Source organism: Penicillium cosmopolitanum (assembly GCF_028827165.1).
Source record: "Penicillium cosmopolitanum strain IBT 29677 chromosome Unknown utg000011l:1.0-3548175.0:1.0-3550911.0, whole genome shotgun sequence".
Lineage (NCBI taxonomy): Eukaryota > Fungi > Ascomycota > Eurotiomycetes > Eurotiales > Aspergillaceae > Penicillium > Penicillium cosmopolitanum.
This window is the reverse complement of record NW_026622681.1, coordinates 2,533,258-2,558,292: the sequence shown is the minus strand read 5'-3', so window position 1 is coordinate 2,558,292 and position 25,035 is coordinate 2,533,258. Positions and strand designations below refer to the sequence as shown.

Sequence of the window (25,035 nt, the reverse complement as noted above, 5' to 3'; positions counted from 1 at the left end):
AAGATTGCATCATGTTGAGAGGCACACTAAGTCATAGACTGTAATGGTCAACAGTCGCAAGAACATGTCTGTTGTGAACTACAGTGATATGAGTATTTATATGGGACTGATGCATCAGAGCTTCAATTCTGGACTGTCAACTTGAAGGGATCCACTCAATTCACATTGATCCTTCTTTTCTCTGAATCATCTCATAAACTTCCCATAACAACATCATGGCTGAATCATTCAAGCTGTATGTATTCGGGGATGAGACTGGGGACTTTGCAGAGTCACTACAAAGGCTATGTGAGCGACGGAAGGAAGTTCTCCTCCTGCATTTCTTAGAAGAGCTTAACAAGGTTCTGAGAGATGAGATACGCCGACAGCCTCGCGACGTGCGCGTGCAGATTCCAGAGTTCACAGATGTGCTGGATCTTGTCAGACGATATCGTCGCTCAGGATCCCGCAATCAGATCCTCGAGACCACTCTGACTTGCGTGTGCCAATTGGCAACTGTCATCAGGTATTTTTATTGATAACGTGTCTACGGCCACTACTAACTGAGAATTTAGCTTTTTCGGCAACAACGCATCTCAATACTTTACTCCCTCCGACAGTGCTTTCGCTGGATTTTGTACTGGATTGTTGTCGGCCTCGTCGGTAGCTACCAGTCAAGACACTTTACAGTTGATCTCCAACGCTTTGACAACTGTCAGAGTAGCTTTCCGTATTGGCGTCAAGGTCGATGGAGCTGCTCAACGATTGTCGAAGGATGGCGATTCTGCTGTCACCCAGAGCTGGACAACACTCATAATAGGGGCTCAGAAAGAGGCCTCTATCGCGGCGCTGACACAATTCAATGAATCTAATGGTATTCCAAAGGCTAATCAGGCCTACATAAGCGCGAGCAGTAAAGATGTGGTTTCGATTAGTGGGCCTCCGGACACTACTGCCTCTCTGCTTCAGCATTCAGAATACCTTCAGAAATTCAGGAGAGTCTCGCTTGACATATTTGCACCTTTCCATGCACCGCATCTATACGGCGATGACGATGTTGCAGAAGTGTTGCAGCCATTATCTCACAAGGGTGAGAAGAGAAAGTTCTTCATCCCCGTCATCTCAGGCTTCGGGACTCGATACTCTCCAGATTTGGATGTTGATACTCTTATGGTGGATGTCGTGAGAGACATCTTAATCCGACCACTCTCATTTGAGAATGTCATGAGCACAGTCACAGAAACTACGACAGCTTCGCCACAAAAGGATTGTCAAATCTTCTCCGTTGGGCCGTCTCAGGCGATACACAGTCTTGCATCAACTCTGAAAGAAGATACCTCTTTCAATGTGACCACAGAAGGGCAAATTCACACGAAAAAGCCCGACTACGAGCCTTTGAATGGATCTCAGAAGATTGCTATCGTTGGAATGGCAGGTCGCTTCCCCAACTCTGAAGATCTCGAAAGCTTCTGGAGTACATTACAGCAGGGATTGGACCTACATCGACGGGTTCCTCCCGACCGTTTCGACATCGATACACACTACGATCCCACTGGGAAAAATCTCAATTCTAGTCACACTCCGTACGGCTGCTTTATTGAGAGGCCAGGTCTATTCGATCCACGTTTCTTCAATATGTCCCAACGGGAAGCCTATCAAACAGATCCTATGGGAAGACTTGCACTAGTGACAGCATATGAAGCTCTCGAAATGTCAGGTTTTGTACCTGACAGAACACCATCTTCCATGTTGAATCGGGTTGGTACCTTTTATGGACAAACAAGTGACGATTGGCGGACACTCAACGCCGCAGAGAAGATTGACATGTACTACATCCCGGGAACGATTCGAGCTTTTGCCACTGGTCGAATCAACTATCATTTCAAATTCAAAGGACCAAGTTACAACGTTGATACAGCCTGTTCGTCCAGCTTTGCTGCAATTCAACTGGCGTGTACGTCCTTATTGGCAAAGGAATGCGATACTGCTCTGGCCGGAGGACTGAATGTCATGACAACGCCAGATCTCTTCGCAGGTTTGAGTCGCGCACACTTTTTGTCCAAGACCGGGTCTTGCAAAACCTTTGATGATGGCGCAGATGGCTTCTGTCGTGGCGACGGTGTTGGTACAGTTGTATTAAAGAGGCTTGAAGATGCCGAGGCTGATAACGATCCAATTTTGGCTGTCGTTCTAGGCACGGCAACAAATCATTCCTCTGAGGCAGTCTCAATCACCCGACCTCACGGACCGGCCCAGGAATTTCTCTACAGAAAAATCCTGAATCATACAGGTGTGGACCCTGTTGATGTTAGTTACGTGGAGATGCACGGCACAGGAACGCAGGCCGGTGATGGAACTGAGATGAAGTCCATCACAAATGTTTTTGCTCCACGAGACCAAGGTCGCCGCAAACCAGATCAATTGATGCATGTTGGTGCGCTCAAATCAAACATTGGTCATGGTGAAGCTTCTGCCGGCGTGGCATCTCTGATCAAAACTGTCATTATGATGCAAAAGAATGCTATCCCTGCCCATGTTGGTATCAAGACTACCATGAACAAAACGTTCCCTCATGACCTGCACGAAAGAGGTGTTCGCATTGCTTTCAAAGAAACCCCCTGGCTTCGTCCCGATGGGCAAAAAAGGCGTGCCTACTTGAACAACTTCGGGGCTTCAGGGGGGATACCGGTCTCCTCCTGGAGGATCGTCCAGCTCTTGTCCCAACAGTTGACAGAGATCCCAGAACAAGCTTCGTTGTTTCGCTAAGCGCCAAGTCAGCATATTCTCTAGACCAGAATATCAATCGACTTGCAGCTTATCTCGAAGCAAACCCGGACACATCTTTGCCCGCGTTGTCATATACAACCACTGCCAGACGAATTCACTACCCACATCGTGTCTCTTACGCAGTGAGAAGCATCCCGGAAACAATAAAATCATTGAGGTCAACCCAGCCTAAGGCGATCAAGCCCGATCCGATAAACTCTGGTAAAATCGCTTTTGCATTCACCGGGCAAGGCTCGCATTACACAGCTCTCGGAAAACAACTTTTTGAGGATTCACAAACCTTCCGAAATGATGTGATGGAATTCAACAGAACTGGTCAGAAGGAAGGCTTCCCTACTTTCTTGCCCCTAATTGACGGCTCTGAGGAAGTCGGGTCACTCTCGTCAGTTGCACTCCAGCTTGGGCAAACATGCGTTCAGATGGCACTTGCGCGGCTCTGGCAGTCTTGGGGCATCACACCAAAATTTGTTCTTGGCCACAGCCTCGGAGAGTATGCTGCACTGAATGTAGCTGGTGTATTATCTGCCAGTGATACAATTTACCTCGTTGGCCGAAGAGCTCAGCTTCTGGAGGAGCTTTGCGTCCCGGGCAGTCATAAGATGTTAGCCATTGCAGCATCTGTCAGCTCTGTTAAAGAGACTCTGGGTGACAAGGACATTGAAGTCGCTTGCATCAATGGCCCCAATGGGACTGTCATCAGCGGCTCCGCAGAGCAAATGGAGACTTGCTCCAAAACACTCAAGGCCATCAACATCAAGTGTTCATTGCTATCGACAGCTTATGCCTTCCATTCGGCACAGATTCAAGTCATCGTTGAGCAATATAGAAAAGCGGCAAGCTCAGTCAGTTTCGGAACTCCAAATATTCCCGTTATCTCTCCTCTACTCGGGGATGTTGTAACTGACGGCAATGTCTTTGGAACGGATTATCTGTGCCGTCAAGCTCGAGAAGCTGTGAACTTTATGGATGCACTCAAAGCTGCCGAGTCAAAAGGAGTTGTTGATAACAACACAATTTGGCTTGAAATTGGTCCCGCGCCTGTCTGCTCTACTTTCATCAAATCATGCCTCGGAAGCAAGGCATTGACTTTGACGTCGCTCCGCCAGCAAGAAGATGCATGGAAGACATTGTCTGACACACTTAGCAACCTATACTCCAGGGGACTTTCAATCGAATGGGAAGAAGTTCATCGTGAGTACGAGGCTTCTCACACCGTGCTAGCTCTTCCGAGCTACCGTTTTGAGGAGAAAAACTATTGGCTCGACTACAACAACAACTGGTGTCTGACTAAAGGCCAAAAGCTTGTCGAGTCAGCCGCTCCAAAGCGTTGGAAGCACTATTTGTCAACACCGTCTGTTCAGAAGGTAACCAAGGAAGATTTTGGAAAAACAAAGATTACCGTTGTTGCCGAATCGGATCTGTCAGATCCCGATCTGAACCACGCAGTGAATGGCCATTTGGTGAATGGATCAGCTCTTTGTCCAGCAGGTGTTTACGCTGAGTCGGCGTTGACGTTGGCGGGCTACATCTACAATAAGATCAAGAAGACAGAAAGCATCGGCATGGACGTGCGTGCTCTGGAAATCATGAAACCTCTCATCGCCAAAGGTCGTAATCAAAAGGAGAAGCAAGTCTTCAGAATAACTGCCACCGCCGACCAACCTCTGAAACTATTGAAGATCAGTTATAACAGTGTCTCTGCTGACGGCAGCTTGGGAGTGTTGCATGCTACCTGTAAGGTTGAGTACGGAGACACCAAGATCTGGCATGCGGAATGGTCGAGACTGGCATATCTCGTCCGATCGCGGATCAACGTTATGAATGACGGTGTCAAAGGTCACCAGTATCAGAAAATCGACCGCAAACAAGCCTACGAAAGTTTCTCAGGCTTCGTTGAGTACGACAAACAATACCATGGGATGAAGGAGGTAGTCATGGATCAGAAGAACCTCGAAGCCACCTCAAAATTGGAATTCCAGCCGTCGAATGATTATGGTGAATTTGAGATAGACCCTCGGTTCATCGACAATATCTCCCATCTTTCAGGATTTATTCTGAACGGATCCGGCACAACGGACACCAAAAAGCAAGTTTACGTATCTCACGGATGGGATCATCTACAAATTGCTCAGCCTCTATCAAGCAGCAAGTCTTACAGCAATTATGTCAAAATGCACGAGGTCCAGAAAGCTACCATGTCGGGTGATGTCTACATTTTTGATGGAGAAGAGATGGTTGCGCTCGTAGGAGGTGTGAAGTTCAAGGCTATCCCCCGAGCTGTCGTCGATCAACTCTTACCTCCTCCCAAGGGGGTCACGACATCCTCTTCTCGAAAGGCTGCCACCAAAGATAAGCCTGTCAAGGACTCGAAACCCGTGAAAGAGTCCGTTGCTCAACAAAAAACAAAGTCAACTGTGACTAAAGTCAGCCAAAAGCCACAGGCTCCAGTTGCTTTGCCCCAAAAGCAGAACAAAGCAATCATTGATGATTTCCTTGCTTTACTAGGCGAGGAGCTGGGCGTGGAGCCGTCGGAGCTTCAAAGATGACACCACCTTTGCTGATATTGGGCTGGACTCCCTCATGTCGCTCTCAATCACAGGACGTCTTCGCGAGGAACTTGAATTGGAGGCTATCCCGTCCTCGTTGTTCACGGATTTCCCAACCATCGGCCCGGTGAAAGCAGTGATCATGGAGCTTACGGACAGTTCTTCCGATGGAACTACGACACCTACCACTGATGAAGAAGGCCCGACTACGCCAGATGCAGATGAGACTGAATCGCTCAAGGAGATTCCTCTTGAATCCGCACCAGCGAATCCATCTTCCAGCGAAGCTATGGATGGGCTGCTAACCATCGTCTGTGAAGAGATAGGTATAGACCTGGCGGAGTTGCTCGAGGTGCAGCAATTTGCTGAAGCTGGTGTTGACTCTTTGATGTCACTTACCATCACTGGGAGAGCTCGTGAGGATTTGGACATGGACATTTCGTCCTCGTTCTTCGTGGACTATCCTACTGTCGACCAGGCAAGATTGGCCATTGTATCTCTCATGGGTAGTGGTGATTCTCTCGTGGGTAGCGATGATCATACCGGAACCACTACACCATACAGCGTCAACGATGATGCGAAATCATCAACGACCTCTTTGACTGCAAGCTCGGTAGTTGCAGCCAGCGTTAAGCCTGACTACAACTTGGAAGTGCAAGACATCAGTCAGTCCACTCAACCTGCAACATCAATCGTACTGCAAGGGAGTCTGAAGACTGCTTCAAAGACTTTATTCCTGTTACCCGATGGATCAGGTTCGGCAACCTCATATGCTGCTCTTCCCAAAATCTCACCAGATCTATGTGTCATCGGTCTCAATTGCCCTTTCATGAAAACTCCTTCCGAGTACACAGCCGGAATCGAAGGAGTTGCTTCACTGTACCTTTCTGAAATCAAGCGAAGACAGTCCGAAGGTCCATATATTCTCGGAGGATGGTCTGCTGGTGGCGTGTTGGCGTATGCCGTGGCATGCCAACTGATCGAAATCGAGGAAGAGATTGAGGCTCTCCTCTTGATCGACTCGCCATGCCCAATCAATCTCCAGCCACTACCATCTGAGCTACTACATTTCGTCGACTCATTGGGATTACTGGGGGTTCAAGGATCAGCACCAAACTGGTTGATCCCCCATTTCGAGGCATCAGTCAGGAACCTTGCCGATTTCATACCATATCCCATGGATCCGGAAGAAGCACCAAGAACACATATCATCTGGGCTAGTGATGGACTTGTCTCGGAATCGGATGAGAAGCAGTTTCCGAGATCTGATGCCGAGGCGAAGAGTGTCAAGTTCTTACTTGATGATAGACAGAGCCTCGGAACCTATGGATGGGAGAAGTTGATCGGCTCGGAAAACATCAGCGTGGAATTCATGGAGGGCAATCATTTCACAATGATACGTGAACCAAAGGTAAGTTAACCCATATCTATCCCACACACATGAAGATACTAACATTCTCGGGCAGGTAAAGCAATTGCCAACTATTCTAGATCGCATCATTGGGGCATAAGGCGTTGGATTGATATTTATCAGAGAACAGAGGCCAAAGATTGTAGTCTTATTCTCCGACTCATAAACGCTAAGATCTCCTACTTACAAACATTCATCTGATATTTTAACTATTGGTTGTACGATCATGAGATGCAGTAATGACTAAGATCCTGGTAAAATCAACGCTTAAATTGGCGTCGAGTGTAGCTGTTTCGCCATTCTTGGCCCCCTTCCAATGGCAAACTAGTAGCTACCTGAGATGGAATAGATTAGCAACCCCAATCCATTTCAGGTAGCTGCTAATCCGCCATTAGGAAGGCAGAGACCAGGACGGTTAGGAACCTGTGCTGTGCCACTATACCTACGCTTTTCTACCTGCCTAAATACCCTGGTATGCAACTACTGACCACCATGCGCTTATCGAGCACCGTGCGGGCATTCGTTTCACAGCGCCTCGGTATCTTTGTGTAATGAGGAAACAGTAATTAATTAGAAACATACCAAAATTCAGATATCAGATCAATTCCTGGAGATACAGGGTATCTTCAAAACAGCATAAATCGTAGAGTGGTCCCCCAAGAGAAAAAGAAAACTAGACCGTTTAGAAATGGAACCCCTGCGCCATGCTATGCAATACGCCAAGGAAGTTATCAAAACACACAGAGAAACGCCACCAATCCAAGAGAAAGGAAGAAGAAAAAATTACCCATCGATGCGGAAAGTGGATCATGGCCGCGAAGATGGAAAGTGACTTCGTTAAGTCTCCAAAAGGCAAACCAACCCTAGCGGGGTTCGGAGTAATCGTTCAGAGCAACGCAGACAGCGCCGCGGTGGTGTCCGCTGTATTGCCGGATGATGTTACCAGTGCTTAGTTCCCACAGACGCGCGTAGTGATCGCTCGACACTGTGACCAAATAGGCCGAGTCGGCTGAGAACGCGCAGTCCCACACCCAGCGCTGGTGGTTGACGAGGGTGGTTTCGAGGAAAAGAGTGTTGCTGGTAGGATCCATGGGCGGTCCATCTGGGGTGGTAGTAAAGGTCTGTTGCGAGGTATCTTCGCGTGGAGTGCTATCGGTGATCCGTAGAAGGTCTCGGTCTGTGGTCGAGTCCCCGAATATGCGCATCAGTTCGTTGTTCTGATTCTTGGCGGAATCGCCATTGCTTTCACTATTCTCGTCGGGGTCTTTCTGGGCCTGCCGCTCGCTCCATTCTTTGATGGCGACCTTTGCTGGCACGTAATCCGCGTCCAGATTCCACACCTTTGCGGTGTGGTCTGCGGCGCAGGTGGCTAGGTGTTTGACGTCGGGGGACAGAAGAACGCGAGTTAGGTAGTCCCTGTGGGCCTGAAAGCTGCAAATAGGAATTATGCGCGTGGTCTCGTCAGTGATAACCATTCGCCAGATGTAGACGTTTCCCTAACACCTCGGGTTAGTACGAGTACGGGGTCGCATAGCCGGGGATATTGGGAAACATACGACTTTGTTTCCCGCGCAAAGCAAAGATCCATCGCTAGCGACGCTAACGCTGAGAACGGATGTATCCTCGGCGGGAATAAGCTGGTGGGTGCAGACACTCTCACCAAGATCCCACACGCGCACCATACCAGCCTGATCTCCACTGATGAGCTCGCCCTGGTTCGGGTGAATGACCACATCGTTGACGGGAGCCCGGTGCACGTAATTTCGTTGCAAACTACCTGTGCGTGTATCCCAGACCTTGACAGTGCCATCTTCCGAGCTGGTGACCATCCACTTGCCTTCGCAATGGAACGCGACACCGGTGATGTTGTTGGTGTGGCCCTCGAAGGTCATCACAGGGTTGGGGTTTGTAGACTTGATATCGTAAAGCTTGACATTATTGTGGCCAGCAGCCGCGAGAAAGCGTTTGTCGGGAGTAATGCAGAGACGGTTGACCTGGGAGTCGGGGTGTTGAATGGTTCGCGAGCAAATGCCGGACAGCGCTTCCCAGAAGCTGTTGCCGAACGTGTTAGCAATTCAAGATGCCCCATTTAATCGAATTGAAACACTCGGAGCTTGAGAAAGCTTTGGCTTACCGGATGGTATGGTCATACCCCGCTGCGACAGACAACTGCGATCAGTTCAAGCTCGGGAAGAATGCGGGGAGCTTCTTCATAAACACGGTTTACTTACCTGTGCAGAGAATAACGCTCATACTGACACGATAGTATGGAACAATGGTAAATTAGAAGGGCGATATATGGCTATTTCAAGGTGAAGAGGCTTTGAGCGACTGGGGACCTGGAGAAGAGGCTCAATAATTCGGAGGAGTTGGAGTCGGCGATCGGAGGCCCGTTGCACTTGGGAATGTAGCGATCACGTGTGAGAGGCGGTGACATGATACTGCCGGGTCAGAGCCACCCAGTATACGAGTAGAGAAATGTACAACCCCAGACAATATCATCATGCGCTATGTCGACTTTAGAATTCACTAGATGTAAAATGACGCAGGCGGGAGGGTACAGTGTTCTGGGTTCTACTAGAGTTAAGATACGTTGGAGACTGCTGTTTAAGGATTCCATATTCAGGGCAATAGCTAAGCTATCGAATTCTTAACTCAATACATCGTGCAGAGAAGACATGTTGCCTCACAATGGTGTACCGGATTATGCGAGAGAAGTGAAGAGCCAGAGCAGTCTGGGTCTTGAGCACTGCACCTCATCGAGCCAGTTCTTCTTCCAGCATCCGGGCCAGCTCGTCATCATCTGGATGGTAGTCCTCTCCATTCTCACTATGGCGCTCGTCTGACTGTCCAGCTAGCTGTGCCACAAAGAGCGACTGGTCATCATCGAAACAATTATCTGCTAAAGCGTCGTGCTGTTCAACAGAGGGAACTGCAGTGGGCTCCGGTTCCTCATCAAAAAGGCTGTTGAAGCTGGAACTTGAAGTAAGCACGCGGTTGTTGACTTGAACATTAGGCGCGGAAGCTCGTGAATGTGTCTTTGTAGAGGTGGAAGAGGAGGGCATCTCCTGGATACGTCGGATTGGAAGATTGGTGTGTTCGTAGGATTGCATGCGGGCGACGTCAGATGAAATGAAAGCAGCATTCTCGTCATTCGCCATATTCTTCGTAATGGGTTTCGGTGGCGGAGCTAGCAAGCCTTTGGGCTGCTTGGACACTAAGGCAGAACTTGAACCTTGAACGGGGGAGATATTGTCGAAAAGAGCTTGAGCGGCCAGTCGGACATTCAACGGCGGTCGAATCCAATCAAGCTGCTTGTGTCTGAGGACGTGACGAAAGTCGGTTAGCTGGGGTTCATTTGCTGGTGGGCCGAGTTGAACAGTTGGGAATCCTAAGGTACTCACATCCTCTGCGCCTTCGTCGGTGAGATCAATCACTACAGAATCCTGGTGGGGCACAGCAGGGGTTCGGTTTGGCATCGATGAAATTGACGCTGGTGACGGGTAATTGGCTGAAGGAGCCTTATTACTGGGCTGCATGCCGAGTCCCTCCAAAACCTGCATCGGATCCACTCCTGGGGTTTTCAAAGCAGATATCAAAGAGCGATGCTCAGCCAAGAGTTGATCATATGCGCCTTTCCATGGCTCGGACCCGCCCCAGGAGGTCATCTCGGGAGATTGTCGCGATGGAAGCGCGGGCGATTTCTGAGAAGCCCGGTAATCGGTGAGAAGGCTGTTGTGTGTTCTGGCTAGATTGGCATACTCATTCTGGCAGCTCTGGAGTTCAGCTTTGAGGTTCCTGGTGCGGGTTTGCTGTGTTGATGTCACACGCCGTAGAGTCGTAATTTCTGCCTCCATTTCGTCGATCTTCAACTTTCCCGTACGCGGATCGGGCTGGGTGTAGCTGAGGAGTTTGTCCCGATATCTATTGCGCTCTATGACGAGAACGTTGATCCGGCGTTGGGAGTTTTTCAGCCGATGCTGAAGAGCCGAGCTCGAAACTTCCACATTGACGGTGCGGGTGTGAAGAGACGGAGCGGAAGGGTAATACTTAGACACTTGGTAAGGTGACAAGAATGGAACTGTTCGTTGAACAGTTGGGATGGAATCCGCAGTGTCGTGAGGGTCCAGTCCGAACCGAGTCATCGCAGCGACACTAGCTGGGTTGCTGGATCCTGCAGCCGAGAAATTATTCGTGGAGACCATAGGCGAGGCCCGGTTGGCGATGTCCATACGGGACTGCGTCTGCATGGCCAACGATTCGAGCGAAGGAGAGGGAACCGACTGGCGTGAACGCTTTGGTGGCGTCTCGGCTTCGTTGGGGGAGACCTCTTCGAGGGAACGCTTGGCCGGTGTCGAACCAAGGGTGGAGATATCGATTTGATGGACGACAGGATCAAAATCGGTCAGAGGATCGAAATTATCCATGAGGCCGAAGTCGAGATCCATGCTGAGGTCGAACTCTGAGAAGTCCATTGTATGGGCGAAGGATTGTGACTGTGATCCAGGGGAGAGTGTAAGCCCCAGATCCTCAAGTGCAAACTTGCTTGACTCTCCTGAGTCACCCAGGGACAACTCACATTGCTCCATGATGTCGTTCATTTTGCACGGTGGATACGGTGATACCAATGCTCAAAACTAATTCAAGGCATGTTGCCTAACGATAACCGCCGCGCCTTTCTGCCTGCAGATTCTCCTGGTGAAGACAAAGGCTGAAGACTGGCTATTTATTGTTAGACAGGCACACAATAGATGATTCAAGAGAAAGATGGGGTTTGACCTTCGCTCGATGTTCACTGGGAGGAGTTGATGAAGTGAGGATGGTGCCTGGACAAATGTTTACCTTTTTCCTTTTTCTGCCTGGATGATGCTCACCGCCTACATATTTCTGACCGCCTGCTCCACCCAACCATGGCATCAATCAGCCATCGCCCTGATAACTCCCGCTGGTATGGGGGATTTCCGGTGAACTATGCTCTTGTTTGTGGACTTCATACTTATGGGATGTAAACGCTTCATCGGGACATGGCGGAAATTGCCTCAGCTCCTTATCGATATGGACTTCCAGCGCTATGCTGTTCATGGAAATGTGGTGGAGTAAGACCTTAAGAGGGAGTATATAGCCTTCTCATCCAGCCATATCGGCCACCACTCTATAACGCATGTAAACCTTGGAACCTCTTCAGGGGCACAGACTCAAAATTATCCGACACGAGCCCAACCCATAAATAAGCAATCCAGCGCCTGCAGCTAAAACGCCACAATGCACCGAAAAACGGGCTAGCGAGCCTTATTTCGGCAGCTGTATCAATAAACAGGCCATATTTACATAAGAACTGAAGATTCCACGGAAAACAAAATGATTTTATCTATATTGATGACTATCCACAAATCTAAAGCGTAGATATCAACCCAAAGTAGGCGATCCAAGCTTGACCCAGCGCTATTGATCGTTGAAATCGTAAGATGTCAAGGCAGAAAAAAATAAATAACTAGAGAATCCGGCCAATATGGCACATCAAAAAGGTTGTTCAAAAATAGACCTTTGATAAAGGGGAGTCGGATCAGCTCAGCTCAGCTCAGCTTAGCTCAGAGTGTATCACCATCCAACAGTAGATGCTTTGACCCGGCAGAAGACATCATCCAGTATACCTAAACAGATACACTCTAGTCCGTAGTAACAGCATGGGGTTCGACGTGTTGTCTCTCACGATCAACAGAAGTCGAACGGCCAGTCGAAGAATCCGCAACGGAACTCTTCTCCATCTCGCGCCAGTCAATGCCCTGAGACTTCAACTGCTTGCGCGCCTTATGGCCGCCACAGCAGGACGCGCAGCAGGAGCCAAACTGGACGATGAAAGCGATCAGACTGAACCCGGAGGCAATCCACATAAAGACCAGCATCTGAGTACCGACGTGGGCATGAATGTTCAAGCTGGGGTCAGCATTGGTAAAGACGGTAGAGAAGATCTCGAACATGACGGTGGCCACGGCGGATGCGACGATGGTGACGAGGGCGGTGAAGAAGGCGAAAAAGAGCATTGGTAAAGAGCGCAGCCAGATAAAAGTGCGACGACGGTGCGGAGGTTGACCAGCGGGTGTGCTTTGCGTGCCGTTGGTGCTGGCGGCGGCCCAGAGCTTAATTGTTTGCGGGGGCCGCGAGGATACGGCGAGTGGGCTGATGAAGATCATGATAAAGTTGAATACGGCGGCGGCGATAAAGAGGCCGAACATCCAGTGTGAGGCAATCCGGGCCAGTTTGAGAGGGTCCTCGATATCGCTTGGGAGAGCAACTGCGGGAGAGGAGGTTAATATAGTTGTTCATATTGATAAAGTGTATCCTTATATCAAGGAAGGGGGTGGGGTTGCTGGAAAGAGGTAAACGTACTACTAGCGCCGGCAAGCAGCTCGCTCAAGATGATTTCGACTGGGTTGAAGGCATAAAGAGACTTGGGCTTGGAGCAGCTGGTGATGCCCGCATTGTTGTAGCCCTCACAGAAACCCCACAGACCGACCTGGTAGAAGTCGTGAAGGCCGATTGAACGGGCGATGGAGTTGATAAGTACGGCATTAGGCACAGAGACGGGGATAATGTCTGTTAGGTCGAGGTAGAGAAAGTAGGTACTGCGCAAGACTGGTTTGTTGGAGAGATTGCCAATGCAGACGAGAAGGACAAAGATCCAGGCGAGGAGATATAGCAAAGACCGGATGATGCGATGGGTGTGTACTGTGGACGCGCGGCGGCGTGCGAGAGGGCCATTGGCGCTGCGAAAGAAGGGCAACTTGCGAGTAGCGCCTGAACCTGAGCCTGAGCCTGAGCCATTGGTGCTATCTGGCCCGTCGACCATGGCGAAGATGAATGTGTTGCAGTGCAGAGCAGTGCAGAACAGAGCAGAGCAAAGCCGAACAAGGTGGACAGGGCAGAACGGCACTCAAGCAGGTAAATGTCAACGGAAGCAGGAGTTTTATTTCTCCTAATCAGATCGGGGCTTGGAGCTCCCGCGGATCGTCAGTGGCGTTCCACTAGCGGACCTTAGTGAGGGCGATCATGAAATCAGTGGAGGTGCGTAAGGGGGGAATGGATATAGAAATTAGACAGAAGAGAAGGATGCGAGGGAGCAGAGGGAAGAGAGGGAAAAGAGGAAGAAAATGAGGAGATAGTAGGAGGGGGGGGGGGGGGTCGAGGGAAGTGGTGTACAAAGCTGTACTCCGTACGAGACAATTGACATGAGAAAGTCCGAAACTCACGATGGCCAGACCGATTGCGATGTGAGATGGGTGGGTTACTCAGGGTCTCTCATTCTATTATTGGCTTATCGACCGGGCACCAAGTGGCGACAACGTCAGCACTTCCAGGCGAAGTGGTTTAGTAGTGGAGAATATATGGAGCAACTTCGGGATTTAGTGTATTTAGTGTAGCCTAGAATTACGGCACTGACAAGCGACCCAGTGACGGTGAATATTCTTCGTACTCGTGTACGAGCACTGGCACTGGCACTGGCACTGGCGAGGTGTGACGGTGGTTGATCGACAGTCTTGTATTTTCCCTCTCTTTCACCCCGAGTTACCTCCTCCTCTCCTCCACCATCATCACCACACACCCGCATCCTCACCACCCCCCCATGAGGTTTACCTCGCTGCTGGCCCTGGGCCTAGCTGGTCTGGCTTTAGCCAAAGATGGTACAACCACCGAGACCACCGAGACCAACACCAACACCGATCTCTCCTCCACCATCACGGGTTCTTCAACCTCTTACAACTGGTCCGATGCTTCCACCATCACCAATGCCTCAGCTCAAGTTCCCACTGGTAGCTATCTGACCTACACCTCCGTCATTACCCTCGGTAATGGCGACCACAAGACCGTGGTCTCCTCTTCACTCAATGCCAGTGCTACCGCGACGGGCAACCAGACCCTTCTCCACACTTCGACCTCGGACTCCGTCACGGTGCTGGTTGGCGGTGGTGGGACAACCACCCTGGGCAACAATAGCATGAACGCGACCCATACACATTCTTCCACCAGTTCGATCCCAACCGAGACCAACACCACCCCTTGCAATGGGTACAGCGAGTTCTGCTTGCGCAACTACTCCAACATCACCAATGTCGCCGCTCATAACAGCCCGTTCGTGGTTCCTGGCAATGCTGCCTCCAACCAGGCTCTCAAGGTGACCGACCAGTTGAACGACGGCATTCGCATGCGTATGTCTCTCCCCTATCCTCTGCGACTCAATTGACCTCACCTCTGACCAAAAACCCCCCCCAAAAAAACAGTTCAATTCCAAGCCCATAATAAGAGCGGCGAGATTCACCTCTGTCACTCGAGCTGCGACATGCTCGACGCCGGCACTCTGGAATCCTATCTCGCCCAGGTCTACCAATGGATGATCAAGAACCCTTACAACGTCGTCACCTTCGTCATGGGCAACTCCGACAACCTCCCACCAACCGCTTTCGTCGACTCCATCGAAAAATCCGGCCTGAAAAACATCATCTACTCGCCCCCGAAGGCCCCCATGGCCCTGGACGATTGGCCCACTCTCTCCGAGATGATCCTCTCCAACAAGCGAGCCGTTTTCTTCATGGACTACGGTGCAAATGAGACCGCCGTGCCCTATATCATGGACGAATTCTCTCAGCTGTGGGAGACACCCTTCTCGCCCACTGACCGCGATTTCCCCTGCACCGTGCAGCGTCCACCGGGCCTGAACCACAAGGATGCCACCAACCGCATGTATATGATCAACCACAACCTCAACCTCGAATTGAACTTCGGTTCTATCAGCCTGCTCATCCCCAACACGGCTTATATGGTCGACACCAACAGCGCCAACGAGACCTTATATGGCAGTCTTGGTAACATGTCGGCGAAATGTTCTGGTAAGTGAACAAACACCGCAGCGAACAGCGTTTGTTCATACTCACAATTTTCTAGAAATGTGGGACCGCCCTCCCAACTTCCTGCTGGTCGACTACTATAACTGGGGCAAGCCCAATGGCTCTGTCTTCGAGGTTGCGGCGAAAGCGAACAACGTCACCTGGAATGGTAACTGCTGCGGCAGCACTTCGGCCGCTGCGCACATGGCAGTCGCCAGTGTCTCGACGATGGTCCTCATCGCAGCAGGTGTCCAGTTCCTTCTCGCGGCATTCTAAAATGACGATTCACGATCTAGCCTTTTTCCACTTGATTTATTTCGACACATTTGGGTGTACATATCGTAATATAGATGGACAGCAAAGCGCAGTATAACAAGCATTAATTCGATTCCCATCCAACAAATACATCAATTAAACCTCAACCCATATACAACGTAGTATATCATCCTCTGCCCAGGTGTGAATGAGTAGACAAGTACCTTACAAGTGCCTTCTGCTCTACTCAAATTACACCTATATCCACCCACATCACGTGCCCCACCCAACCGCAGCCATGAAAACGAAGCCAACCACCAAACCCCCAAACGACCACACCATCCGAGTCCCCACCACCAATCCTCTCACAATACTCGAATAGAGAGAGAGCGAGAGAAACCGAAAACGCCGCCACCGCGCACCAAACCCCCTACCAAAAACCGCAAAAATGGTCGACATCGTCCCCCTCTCCAGCTACCCCTCCTACATCGACCTCCTCCCCTCAATCCAAACCTGCAACATAACCAACCTACCCGAAAACTACTTCCTAAAATACTACCTCTACCACGCCCTAACCTGGCCGCAACTGAGCTTTGTCGCCGTCGTCCGGCCGAAGAATGGTTACAATACTGGCGGCACCGGAGCCGGGATCGCGGGGGATGTCTCGGGTCAATACCCCAAGGTCGTTGGATACGTTCTTGCAAAGATGGAGGAGGAACCTGCGGATGGGAAACCGCATGGTCATATTACTTCTCTGAGTGTTATGCGGACGCATAGACGGTTGGGTATTGCTGAGAGGTTGATGCGGATGAGTCGTGAGTTTTACCCTTTGCTTTTTCACCTCTTACCTCTTTTCTCTATACTTTTTGCTTTGTTCTTCATGGTGTGTGAGGGTCGGTTGGAATTGTTCGAGTGGGAGAGATCAATTGTCTTGTCCGCTCTGTTTTCGTCTGGTCTTTGGCTGGCAGGTGAAACCGAAGCTTGCACCGGTGATTCCGACCTAGACCTGACCCCAACCCCAATATTAATACCAATACCAATGCGAATGCGAATGCGATCCCCATGACAACCACAAACAAAAGAAACCGCTAACTCGCCCAGAACGCGCAATGGCCGAGTCCCACCGCGCACACTACGTTTCCCTACACGTGCGTGTTTCAAACATCGCCGCGCTACGCCTATACCGCGACACACTTGGCTTCGAGGTGGAGAAGATTGAGAGCAAGTACTACGCCGACGGCGAGGATGCGTATGCGATGCACCTGAAGCTTGAAAGTATGTGGATGGACTGGAAGGCTGTTGAGAAGCGGGATCGGGCGGAGGCGAAGAAGAATAAGAAGGAGGGCGAGGATGGTGCCGATGATGAGGAGGATGATGCTGACGAGGGCGATGCGGTTGGGGATTTGGGGAAGGCGGAGCAGAATGGGGAGAAGATGGTTAATGTTAAGATTGGGAGGGCGCTTGGTGTTGGTGATTTGGTGGAGAAGAGTGATGTTCAGTCATAACTGGCATGGTTCGATGAGCTTGGCTCTGCATAGAGTTCTAGGCAGTACTTGTAGTGCTACCGGCCTACGAGTACGCTGAAGAGACTCGGAAAAAAGAAAGGAAGACCCTAGCTTGGGTTGAAGGTAGTTATAGTTGATGAATCTACTAGGTGTATATCAATCAATGTATATGCAGTGACTATCGTTACTTCGTTGATGCTACCTCACCCTGGGCGTTCCCAATTGCGCCTTGAAAATATATACGCCAATAAATAGAACACTGGCAGAACAGGAAAAGCGAAGGAGCAAAAAGAATCCAAAAGAAATATACAAAAATGTATCAAGCTCCATCCTTTTTCTTGCCCTCGTCCCGCTTCTTGGATCGCGGTTTGAGAATATCCTTTATACGAGAAGGCCCTCCACTCTTCTTTTTATCCGGGGTATCGGCTTGCGTTTCATGCATGCTGGCCTGCGAAGAAGAAGGAGTATGAAGGTTACTCCTGTTGAACTCTGAGCTCGTCTCCGAGCGCACAGGAAAGCGCTGCGGCTGAGGCTGTGCAAGAGGCGGTGCGGGGGAATCGTCCAGCGAGACGTTGTTCAATTTACCATCCAGAGAAACTTGTTGGTCATTGGCACTAGCCTTCGCATTTTCATCGGCTTGGACAGGGCCATGTCGGCGGCGATTGCGCTTCACGCGCCGCCGAGCACGCTGTTCTTCCCTTGCCCGTTTAACAACGTCCCGGAATGCTTTTCGCGTGGCACGCATCTCCTCTTTCATGGCACGGCGGTCTATAGATGCGCGTTGCTGTTGCTCGGGAGATTCCCACCGGCCCCAGTCGTTGCTGTCTGTTGGCTGGGTTTGCTGGGGGCGGGTCCCTGGGCGCCAGTTCCGGCGGCCGGAGGCGCGGGCTTCGCGGCGGGATTCTTGGAGGGTTGTGAGTTGTTGGCGGAGATCGACCGCTGCGTCGTATAAGATTCGGTCGTGTCTGTCATCGAGGGATTGGAGTTGTGTGCGGACTGTGGTGAGATCCGAGGCGTCTAAGTCCGAGGTAGTGGAGAGCGAATCAATCGAGCTTAAGGAGGACTCGGATGAGGTGGATGCTATAGATATACGGCGCGTTTGTTCAAGGGGAGGTTTATCGTCATCTTTGGGGAGTGGTTGAGGCTGCGTTGTAGGTTGCGAAGTTGGTTGACTGGGCGGGGTAGGGTTGGTGGTAGGGATGCTTGTGGGAGTGGTCGGGTTTGATACTGTGCCAGTGGTTGGAGGACTCCAAGTTGGATATGGAGCGTAGCCAGAAGGAGGATATCCCTGATATGCAGGTTGCTTCCGCCCAAATCTTGCCTGCTCTTCGATCCAGCGGCCGTGTGCGAGAGCTTGCTCCTCGACTTGTCGGCCATAGTTCATGGCATGTTGACTGAATTGGTTACCGTAATGCTCTAAACGCTCACCATACTTCTGTGCTTTAGAAGTAAGATCCGATAGCCACCCGCCCTTGCCGCTACCAGTATTCCCATATTGTGGTTGTTGATAACCCCAACCGTTCCACTGCCCCCATGGAGCGGCTCCAGGAGGTGGATATGGATAGTACTGCGGTGGCTGATGATTTGGGGGTGCACCATGGCCGGGAAATTGAGGAACTGCATATGGCGGTCCAAAAGGCATTGGCGGGTGCGGCATCATGGGCATCGGCGGAGCAGGCCAATTTGTGGGTGAGGGGGTATTCTGGCTACTCGCAGACTCGGGCGTAGTTTGAGCTCTGCTATCTATACTTGCACTGGCCCCAGTTCCTTGATTCGCCTTTGTCGCGGCTGGATAACAGCGCGGACAGAGGGCAGAGGATGGCGCGGCGTCGGGTTCCCCAACATATACAAAGACGATTCGAGTGCCGCGTACCTCAAAGAAACACTGGTTCCATTCATCCACCACGGCAGCAATGCGAGCCGGTCGTTGCTCATCCGTCTCTTGTGGTCGATCCTTTCGGTCCCGCTGGATTTCCGCCCGCAGCTGTCTTGGGAGATGCTGAGACGCAGCAGCCAAGCCCAATTGAGGCGGGAACAGATATCGCAAAAAAGTGTCCCAGTCCTGTTGCAGGACCTCATTCATCCGCGTCGCCCAGCAACGGGGCCTTCGCGGGAAGTCTTTGGTTTGACTGCGGGGGATATCGTTATATGGTGGTCTAGCAGGCCTTGGCTCTCATCCAACCCTGTCGCAGGCCGCTGCTCAAAGTAGCTCGCAGCGGAGACGAAGTGGGTTGGCACAACGGAGGAGGCTGCCGAGGAGGAGCTACCTGCCTCCGGCGACGGACCTGAAACATTCGCACGCGATGGGCCATTGGCATTAGCCTGGTCGTTATTCCTATTGCTGGCCGGCGCATTTAATGGATCAACGGCGGCATAAGGCGGTGGTGGGACCTCCTCCTCCTCCCGGTCCATTGTGACAAGGCTGGAGGGAGATCGTCGGAGAAAGGAGCAGGGAGCAGAAGTTGAGGCCTAGGAGGATTGCAGATATTCGGCAGCCTGTCAAGGCACGTCACCCATGCTGTGCGATTCGGTGGATGATCTAGAGGATCAAATGGGGATGGTGGTCGAAGGCAGCAGAATTCCGGGCTAGTAGGTCAGCACCGAACAGCTTGGCGCGGGGAATCGGGCTGATCAGAGATGCATGTCTCACCGGACTGGAGGGCCAAGGGGAACTGGCCAGGACAGGTATATAGTCGCGCGGTTGCAAGAAGTTGCAGAAGTGGAATGAGGTTGAGGTTGCGGTTGGGTTGATGGTGCCATTCCTTTGGAAATCCGCCAGCGGGGCGATAAGATAGCCCACCTCCGCGGAGGTGTGAGACCCTACCCTGGGTGAGGAAGGTTAAACCATGGATAGAAGGAATGAATATAGGTGGAATGATGTGGATTATTTTAGGATACACGGAGATACAACTAGACAGGGTCTACCATGTAGGTAACGGCTCCCCTAATACCCTAAATAGTACTGGAGAATATCCCCGGACAAATCCTATAGGAGACTCCGGTAATATGTAGCCTAGTAGTAACCTTAATACTTTAGTAACAGAACAGTCTATAATGACCACAATATCTCTATTATTTCGACTAGTAGAACCTTTATGCTCCCGGGTAATTAGCAATTGTTCAGGAAATCCCATATATACATTACCACAACCCTCAACCTGACCCTCAATCCCAAGCATCACCCCACCCATCGTCTTCATCGACATCTTCCTTTGGCTTCGTATCGATCTTCTTCGCTGGTGCCGCTACTCGCGGCTTGGCAGCAGCAGCAACAGTACTTCTCGTAGGTGCCGAATTGGTGGAAGAAGATTTATTCAAGCCCTTTGGAAGGGGCTTCTTCGCCTTTGACTGGTTCTTTGCAGCCAACCACCCAGCAAAATCAGGTTCACCTCCATCATCGAAAGATACGGGCGGGGCTTGACTTGCAACTGGATCCGGTGATGAGGGTTTAGGCGATGCAACGGCAGCAGTGAAGGGATCAGACTCTTGATCGTCGTCGTCCATTGCACCCCAGGCATCGAAGACATCGTCACCTTCGTCTTCAATTTCCTGCTGTTGCACAACGGGGACAGGTCTATCTGAGAGTGATCGGCCCAGTGGCTGTGCGGTTGGGCGCAAGGGTGTTTGCTTTGGAAGTTCCAATTGCGTAGATGGTGATGATTTGGCAGGACGAGGAACGGACGCGGATCTGGCTGCCTCGGTCTCTGCTGGTTTGTTGATAGCAGCTGTAGGCTCGATCTCGCCGTCCGCGGCTGCGATCTTGTTGGTGAAGGAGGATATCGCCCAGCCGGCCCAGGACTTGTCGTTCGAAGTCCCGATCCGAGCACTTGGGGTGTCGGGCTTGCTGGGTTCTGCGGGTAGCGCAGAATCGGCCATGGTGGTGGCAAACTTTCGAACACGTTGGATGTAAAGGTCGAGGGTTTTGTTGGCTTGGTCGCGAATCAATCTGGAAACTGTAAGCGGAAGAAGGGGTTGCATTATTTGTTCGTAGACTCACTTTTCCTTGTCTAGCAGAGCTGGGCAAATGGCGGGAAGAATCTTTGCAGCGCAGTCCTCCTCGGTAAAAACATCAATTGTGGCGGCCAGCGCGAGTAGACCGGCAACTCGGGCATGCTGAAATGGATCGCGAATGGCTCTTGTGAATGCAGCAATGAGGACCTTTGAACGAGTCTGGAAAGATGTTAGTTGGGATCAGGATTTCCAATCATAGTTTCAAACTCACGCCCTGGGAAAGATTTTTGGCAATCCGGCCAAGACAGATCGTAGTGTTCGTTCGGATACCAGGTTGCTCATCATTAGCGGTGCGGGCGAGGAACCGGAGCAGTTCGCCATTCACGACCCTGTCACTAAGTTTGTTGATCACCGTCAGAACCGCCTTTACGGTCTGCTCTCGGACCACGGGAGCGGCGTCGGTGAAACCAGAAGTCTAGAGAAATGTCAGTTATAAGGCAGGTGTCTGAGGAGGATGTGATAGACTCACCATCGGGGGGGAAGATCTTATCATTGACAACTTTCTGAGGAAGATTATCAATCATTAAAGGGAGGTTATCCAATAAACACACGCGGAGAGCTCGATCAGGGTTTCCAAATAAGCGCACGATAACAGGCGTTAATTTGGCATTGAATTCATCCGCTGATAGCTTAGACCCAATCTTGATGGTAGAAGCAAGCACCTTAGGGCCACCACCGCCAAACTCCACTGACTTGAGCAGCTCAGGGAGAACCTTCATCTTAAAAAAGTCTTCTGGGAAATCATCCGAGAGTGTGTTGAGCTCACTAATAGAGTTGAGTCAGTAATGAAAAGAGTTTCATGTCAGACGGGATACGTACTTTATGAATTCCTCTCGTTCCTCGTCACTCTTCAGTCCCAGGTTATCCATATCCTCTGTCAACCGAATCAAGGAAGTTTGGAAGAACCCGCCATGCTTCTTACCCTGCTCAACAAAGTGAGCAGGACTCAGTCGGAGTTTGGGATTGGCTGTGCAGAGCCGCTTGTAGCTCTGTTGCATAGATGGAGGGATATTGGTCGTCTTGCCAGCTTGGTCTCCACCTGAAAAATGGCCATTGAAGACCTCAAAGATCAATGTACCCAAACCATAAGCATCTACTGCTGACAATGGGTGTTTTTTGATAGTGTCCCATCCTCCCTTCACAATTTCCGGTGGTGTATACCGATGCGAATCTGGGACGAGACTTCCGTATGTCTAGGTCCTGGTCAGTATTATATTTCTTGTAACGGTCCTCCATAAGGATACTGACATAGATGATAGCGTCATCTTCTTTCATGGAGCTCAATATATCAAATCCACCCAGTTTCCATTCACCACTCTCACTTGTATAGACCGAGGCGGCGCGGACAGCACCATGGACAGACGAAGCGTCTTCATTGATGAATTTGAGAGTAGACTATATCGCAGTCTGGTTAGCAGCTGCGCAGACAGAATTTTTGAAGCCCACTCACCGAGATGCCGTATAATCCCCATTTCGCGGTCTCTTCACTCAAGCTCCGGCGCTTGACTTGCCACTCGAGGGGAGCGACTCGTTCGGTGACGATATAAAGATTCGATTCGGTCTGCAGTGTGAAATAAATTAGCCCCGCGCTCACAAGGAAGACCGTATGGATTGCTAGCATAGAGCAAAAAGGCCAAACATACCTCGATCGTATCCAACACCTTGATAACACCAGGATGTCTCAATGTCCTCGACTTTCGAACAGCATTTTTGGCCAAGGGCAATCGCGACTTATTCGCGTTAATGTCGAACGTGAATACACTGCATGCAGAGCTATCGTCCTATCCAACCATCCCATCAGTATAAGCCATGCCACGCATTCGCCCGCGGCCGAAGCGCATATCGTAGTGTTGGAAGCCATCCTACCCGTTTCGTACCGTTGTGAAGCGTCCAGATCGAATCGCCGATGTCGACTCGATCACCCAGTGAAAAAGGTAACGAGGAACCCTTGGCGATCGCGGAGGCGACGGCGGACTTGAGGAAATCCATGTGCGTGGCGGTGATTATCTGGCCGGAGTGTTTGGGTACTTTTCGCCTAGGAATTCGGGGCGGCCAAGCCAATGGCGGGTGAAGTTGAGTTGCGCGGGGTCGGGGTGTGAGGAGGAGGGTAGGGATAGAAAGAGGAGGGTAGAAAAGAACAGAAAGAAAGAAAGAGAGAAAGCAAGAAGAGTATGGAGGAGTCGAATACTTCAATGGGGGACGATCCAAGAGGGAGTTGCGGCCCCGCGTTCGGCCTGAGGCACGTGGATTTATTCCAGCTGAGCTGAGCTCTCCTCTACTTCTCTTCCTCTCCTTCTCTTCTCCCAACACAATCACCTTTTCACGCGCAAACGCCAGTTAAGTCTTTTCCAAATTCCTGTGAGTCCTCTCCTTCAACTACCCCTACCTACACTGCACACCCCAATTCGACTCTCTCTCCTATGATGTGAATCCTGGTAAAAGGTCAGACCGCGCAACACCACAACCCAACAACCCCCAAATCCACAAAAACCGAAGGTACACGAGATATCCACCCAAGGGCCACCAAATCAACTCTCCCTCCAATCAACCGAGAGCCCAAATCAACGCGTCTCCGCCAAACCCAACCCCGTTCATCACGATCAAGCTCCCCGTTACTCCCGAGTAACTATCTTATACCAATGGTCCCTGCACCAAAGGCATAACGAGACAATGGGAGCTTGAATCTTCCACCCAGAGCAAAGTCCGCCAGAGCACGCGTCTCCCAACATCTCAACTCCACTTCTATATTACTCTACTTTATACCGGATCTTTAGTACACCTACCTACCCAACACGCCTGTTTTCAAACCTTCCTCTCTCCCCGCAAGCAAAGCACGGTTTCTAAAAGGCAAACGAGGGTCCGAGTCTATGAAGTGGCTCTCTTCGGGCACGGTGGCTAACAGTTATCGCGGGACCTTGGGTGTAATGCCGTCTACAGTGACTGCGATTTTCCTCACCTGCTTGCAGGGTGAGGTTAGTCGTGGAGGCCGTTTTATCTGGGGTTCCTTTGTCCGCTTTTCTCTATGAGGACTGTATAGGAACCAATGGCAACGGCTGACAGGCTGGAAGGCTCAGTGGGATTTGTTGGAAATGCTTGCGTGGAGGGGGGAGGGTTTGCATGGTGGGAATGCTGGGTAGGATAGATACTAGGGATTGGGTGTGGAGGAGGGTATGGAGGCGGAGGTGGGAGGGAGGTCGTGTGTGTGATACCCATGTATCTTATCTGGCCGGGTGGAGTTTTGGGAGAAGGTGAGAGAGGTGTTGGGGATGGGTTTGGCTGGCATGCGCCGGGTTTTCGTGAGATTGGAGTGGGTTGAGGGGATGAGGTTGGTTTTTTGGTGGATTGTTTCTGCACCGCGGGGGTTTGTGGTGGTTTTGGGGTTGGGTTTGAATGATGATCATTTGAAACTGAAAAGACCTGAGGAGAAAGTGATAGCTTCATATGCTTTGTTTACTTTGATTTTCTGCTTTGAGGACTTGATTTGGTTCCATTACTGACTTGTCTTGAAGAATAGGTTACGGAAGTGGTGTTTATCAAGCCAGGTGCCAGTGCATGATCACTCCAGTTCTAGTTCATAGATAGTTGCTACTACTAGTGCGGGTACCTGATAGGGCATGTTCAAGTTCAAGTTCCAGTTTAAGGTTGTCCATGTGGTTAAATAT

At 50.7% G+C, this 25,035-nt stretch overlaps 8 protein-coding genes across 8 annotated transcripts; 3 read left to right on the top strand and 5 right to left on the bottom strand.

The window, feature by feature from the left end:
- Positions 1-215: 215 nt before the first annotated feature.
- Positions 216-6,823, top strand: N7509_012463 (type I polyketide synthase; the record flags this gene model as incomplete). The annotated part of the gene is made up of 5 exons (XM_056637100.1): positions 216-505; positions 555-2,605; positions 2,707-5,213; positions 5,272-6,723; positions 6,779-6,823. The coding sequence occupies 5 exons, from the start codon at positions 216-218 to the stop codon at positions 6,821-6,823; spliced, it is 6,345 nt and encodes a 2,114-aa protein (XP_056483130.1).
- A 763-nt stretch (positions 6,824-7,586) lies between these two features.
- N7509_012462 (WD40 repeat domain-containing protein) lies at positions 7,587-8,976 on the bottom strand (the record flags this gene model as incomplete). The annotated part of the gene is made up of 4 exons (XM_056637099.1): positions 7,587-8,219; positions 8,280-8,775; positions 8,858-8,879; positions 8,955-8,976. 4 exons carry the CDS (start codon positions 8,974-8,976, stop codon positions 7,587-7,589), a joined length of 1,173 nt encoding a protein of 390 aa, XP_056483129.1.
- A 503-nt stretch (positions 8,977-9,479) lies between these two features.
- On the bottom strand, positions 9,480-11,324 carry N7509_012461 (uncharacterized protein; the record flags this gene model as incomplete). The annotated part of the gene is made up of 1 exon (XM_056637098.1): positions 9,480-11,324. One exon carries the CDS (start codon positions 11,322-11,324, stop codon positions 9,480-9,482), a length of 1,845 nt encoding a protein of 614 aa, XP_056483128.1.
- A 1,065-nt stretch (positions 11,325-12,389) lies between these two features.
- On the bottom strand, positions 12,390-13,570 carry N7509_012460 (SUR7/PalI family protein; the record flags this gene model as incomplete). Its single annotated transcript, XM_056637097.1, has 2 exons — positions 12,390-13,015; positions 13,111-13,570. The coding sequence occupies 2 exons, from the start codon at positions 13,568-13,570 to the stop codon at positions 12,390-12,392; spliced, it is 1,086 nt and encodes a 361-aa protein (XP_056483127.1).
- Positions 13,571-14,344: 774 nt separating this feature from the next.
- On the top strand, positions 14,345-15,878 carry N7509_012459 (PLC-like phosphodiesterase; the record flags this gene model as incomplete). Its single annotated transcript, XM_056637096.1, has 3 exons — positions 14,345-14,927; positions 15,000-15,605; positions 15,661-15,878. The coding sequence occupies 3 exons, from the start codon at positions 14,345-14,347 to the stop codon at positions 15,876-15,878; spliced, it is 1,407 nt and encodes a 468-aa protein (XP_056483126.1).
- Positions 15,879-16,305: 427 nt separating this feature from the next.
- Positions 16,306-17,362, top strand: N7509_012458 (peptide alpha-N-acetyltransferase complex A subunit ARD1; the record flags this gene model as incomplete). Its single annotated transcript, XM_056637095.1, has 2 exons — positions 16,306-16,672; positions 16,959-17,362. 2 exons carry the CDS (start codon positions 16,306-16,308, stop codon positions 17,360-17,362), a joined length of 771 nt encoding a protein of 256 aa, XP_056483125.1.
- Positions 17,363-17,681: 319 nt separating this feature from the next.
- Positions 17,682-19,774, bottom strand: N7509_012457 (uncharacterized protein; the record flags this gene model as incomplete). The annotated part of the gene is made up of 2 exons (XM_056637094.1): positions 17,682-19,491; positions 19,545-19,774. The coding sequence occupies 2 exons, from the start codon at positions 19,772-19,774 to the stop codon at positions 17,682-17,684; spliced, it is 2,040 nt and encodes a 679-aa protein (XP_056483124.1).
- Positions 19,775-20,527: 753 nt separating this feature from the next.
- Positions 20,528-23,362, bottom strand: N7509_012456 (COPI-interacting protein CEX1; the record flags this gene model as incomplete). Its single annotated transcript, XM_056637093.1, has 9 exons — positions 20,528-21,308; positions 21,360-21,532; positions 21,585-21,788; positions 21,871-22,138; positions 22,193-22,566; positions 22,622-22,768; positions 22,824-22,934; positions 23,017-23,154; positions 23,240-23,362. The coding sequence occupies 9 exons, from the start codon at positions 23,360-23,362 to the stop codon at positions 20,528-20,530; spliced, it is 2,319 nt and encodes a 772-aa protein (XP_056483123.1).
- Positions 23,363-25,035: the final 1,673 nt, after the last annotated feature.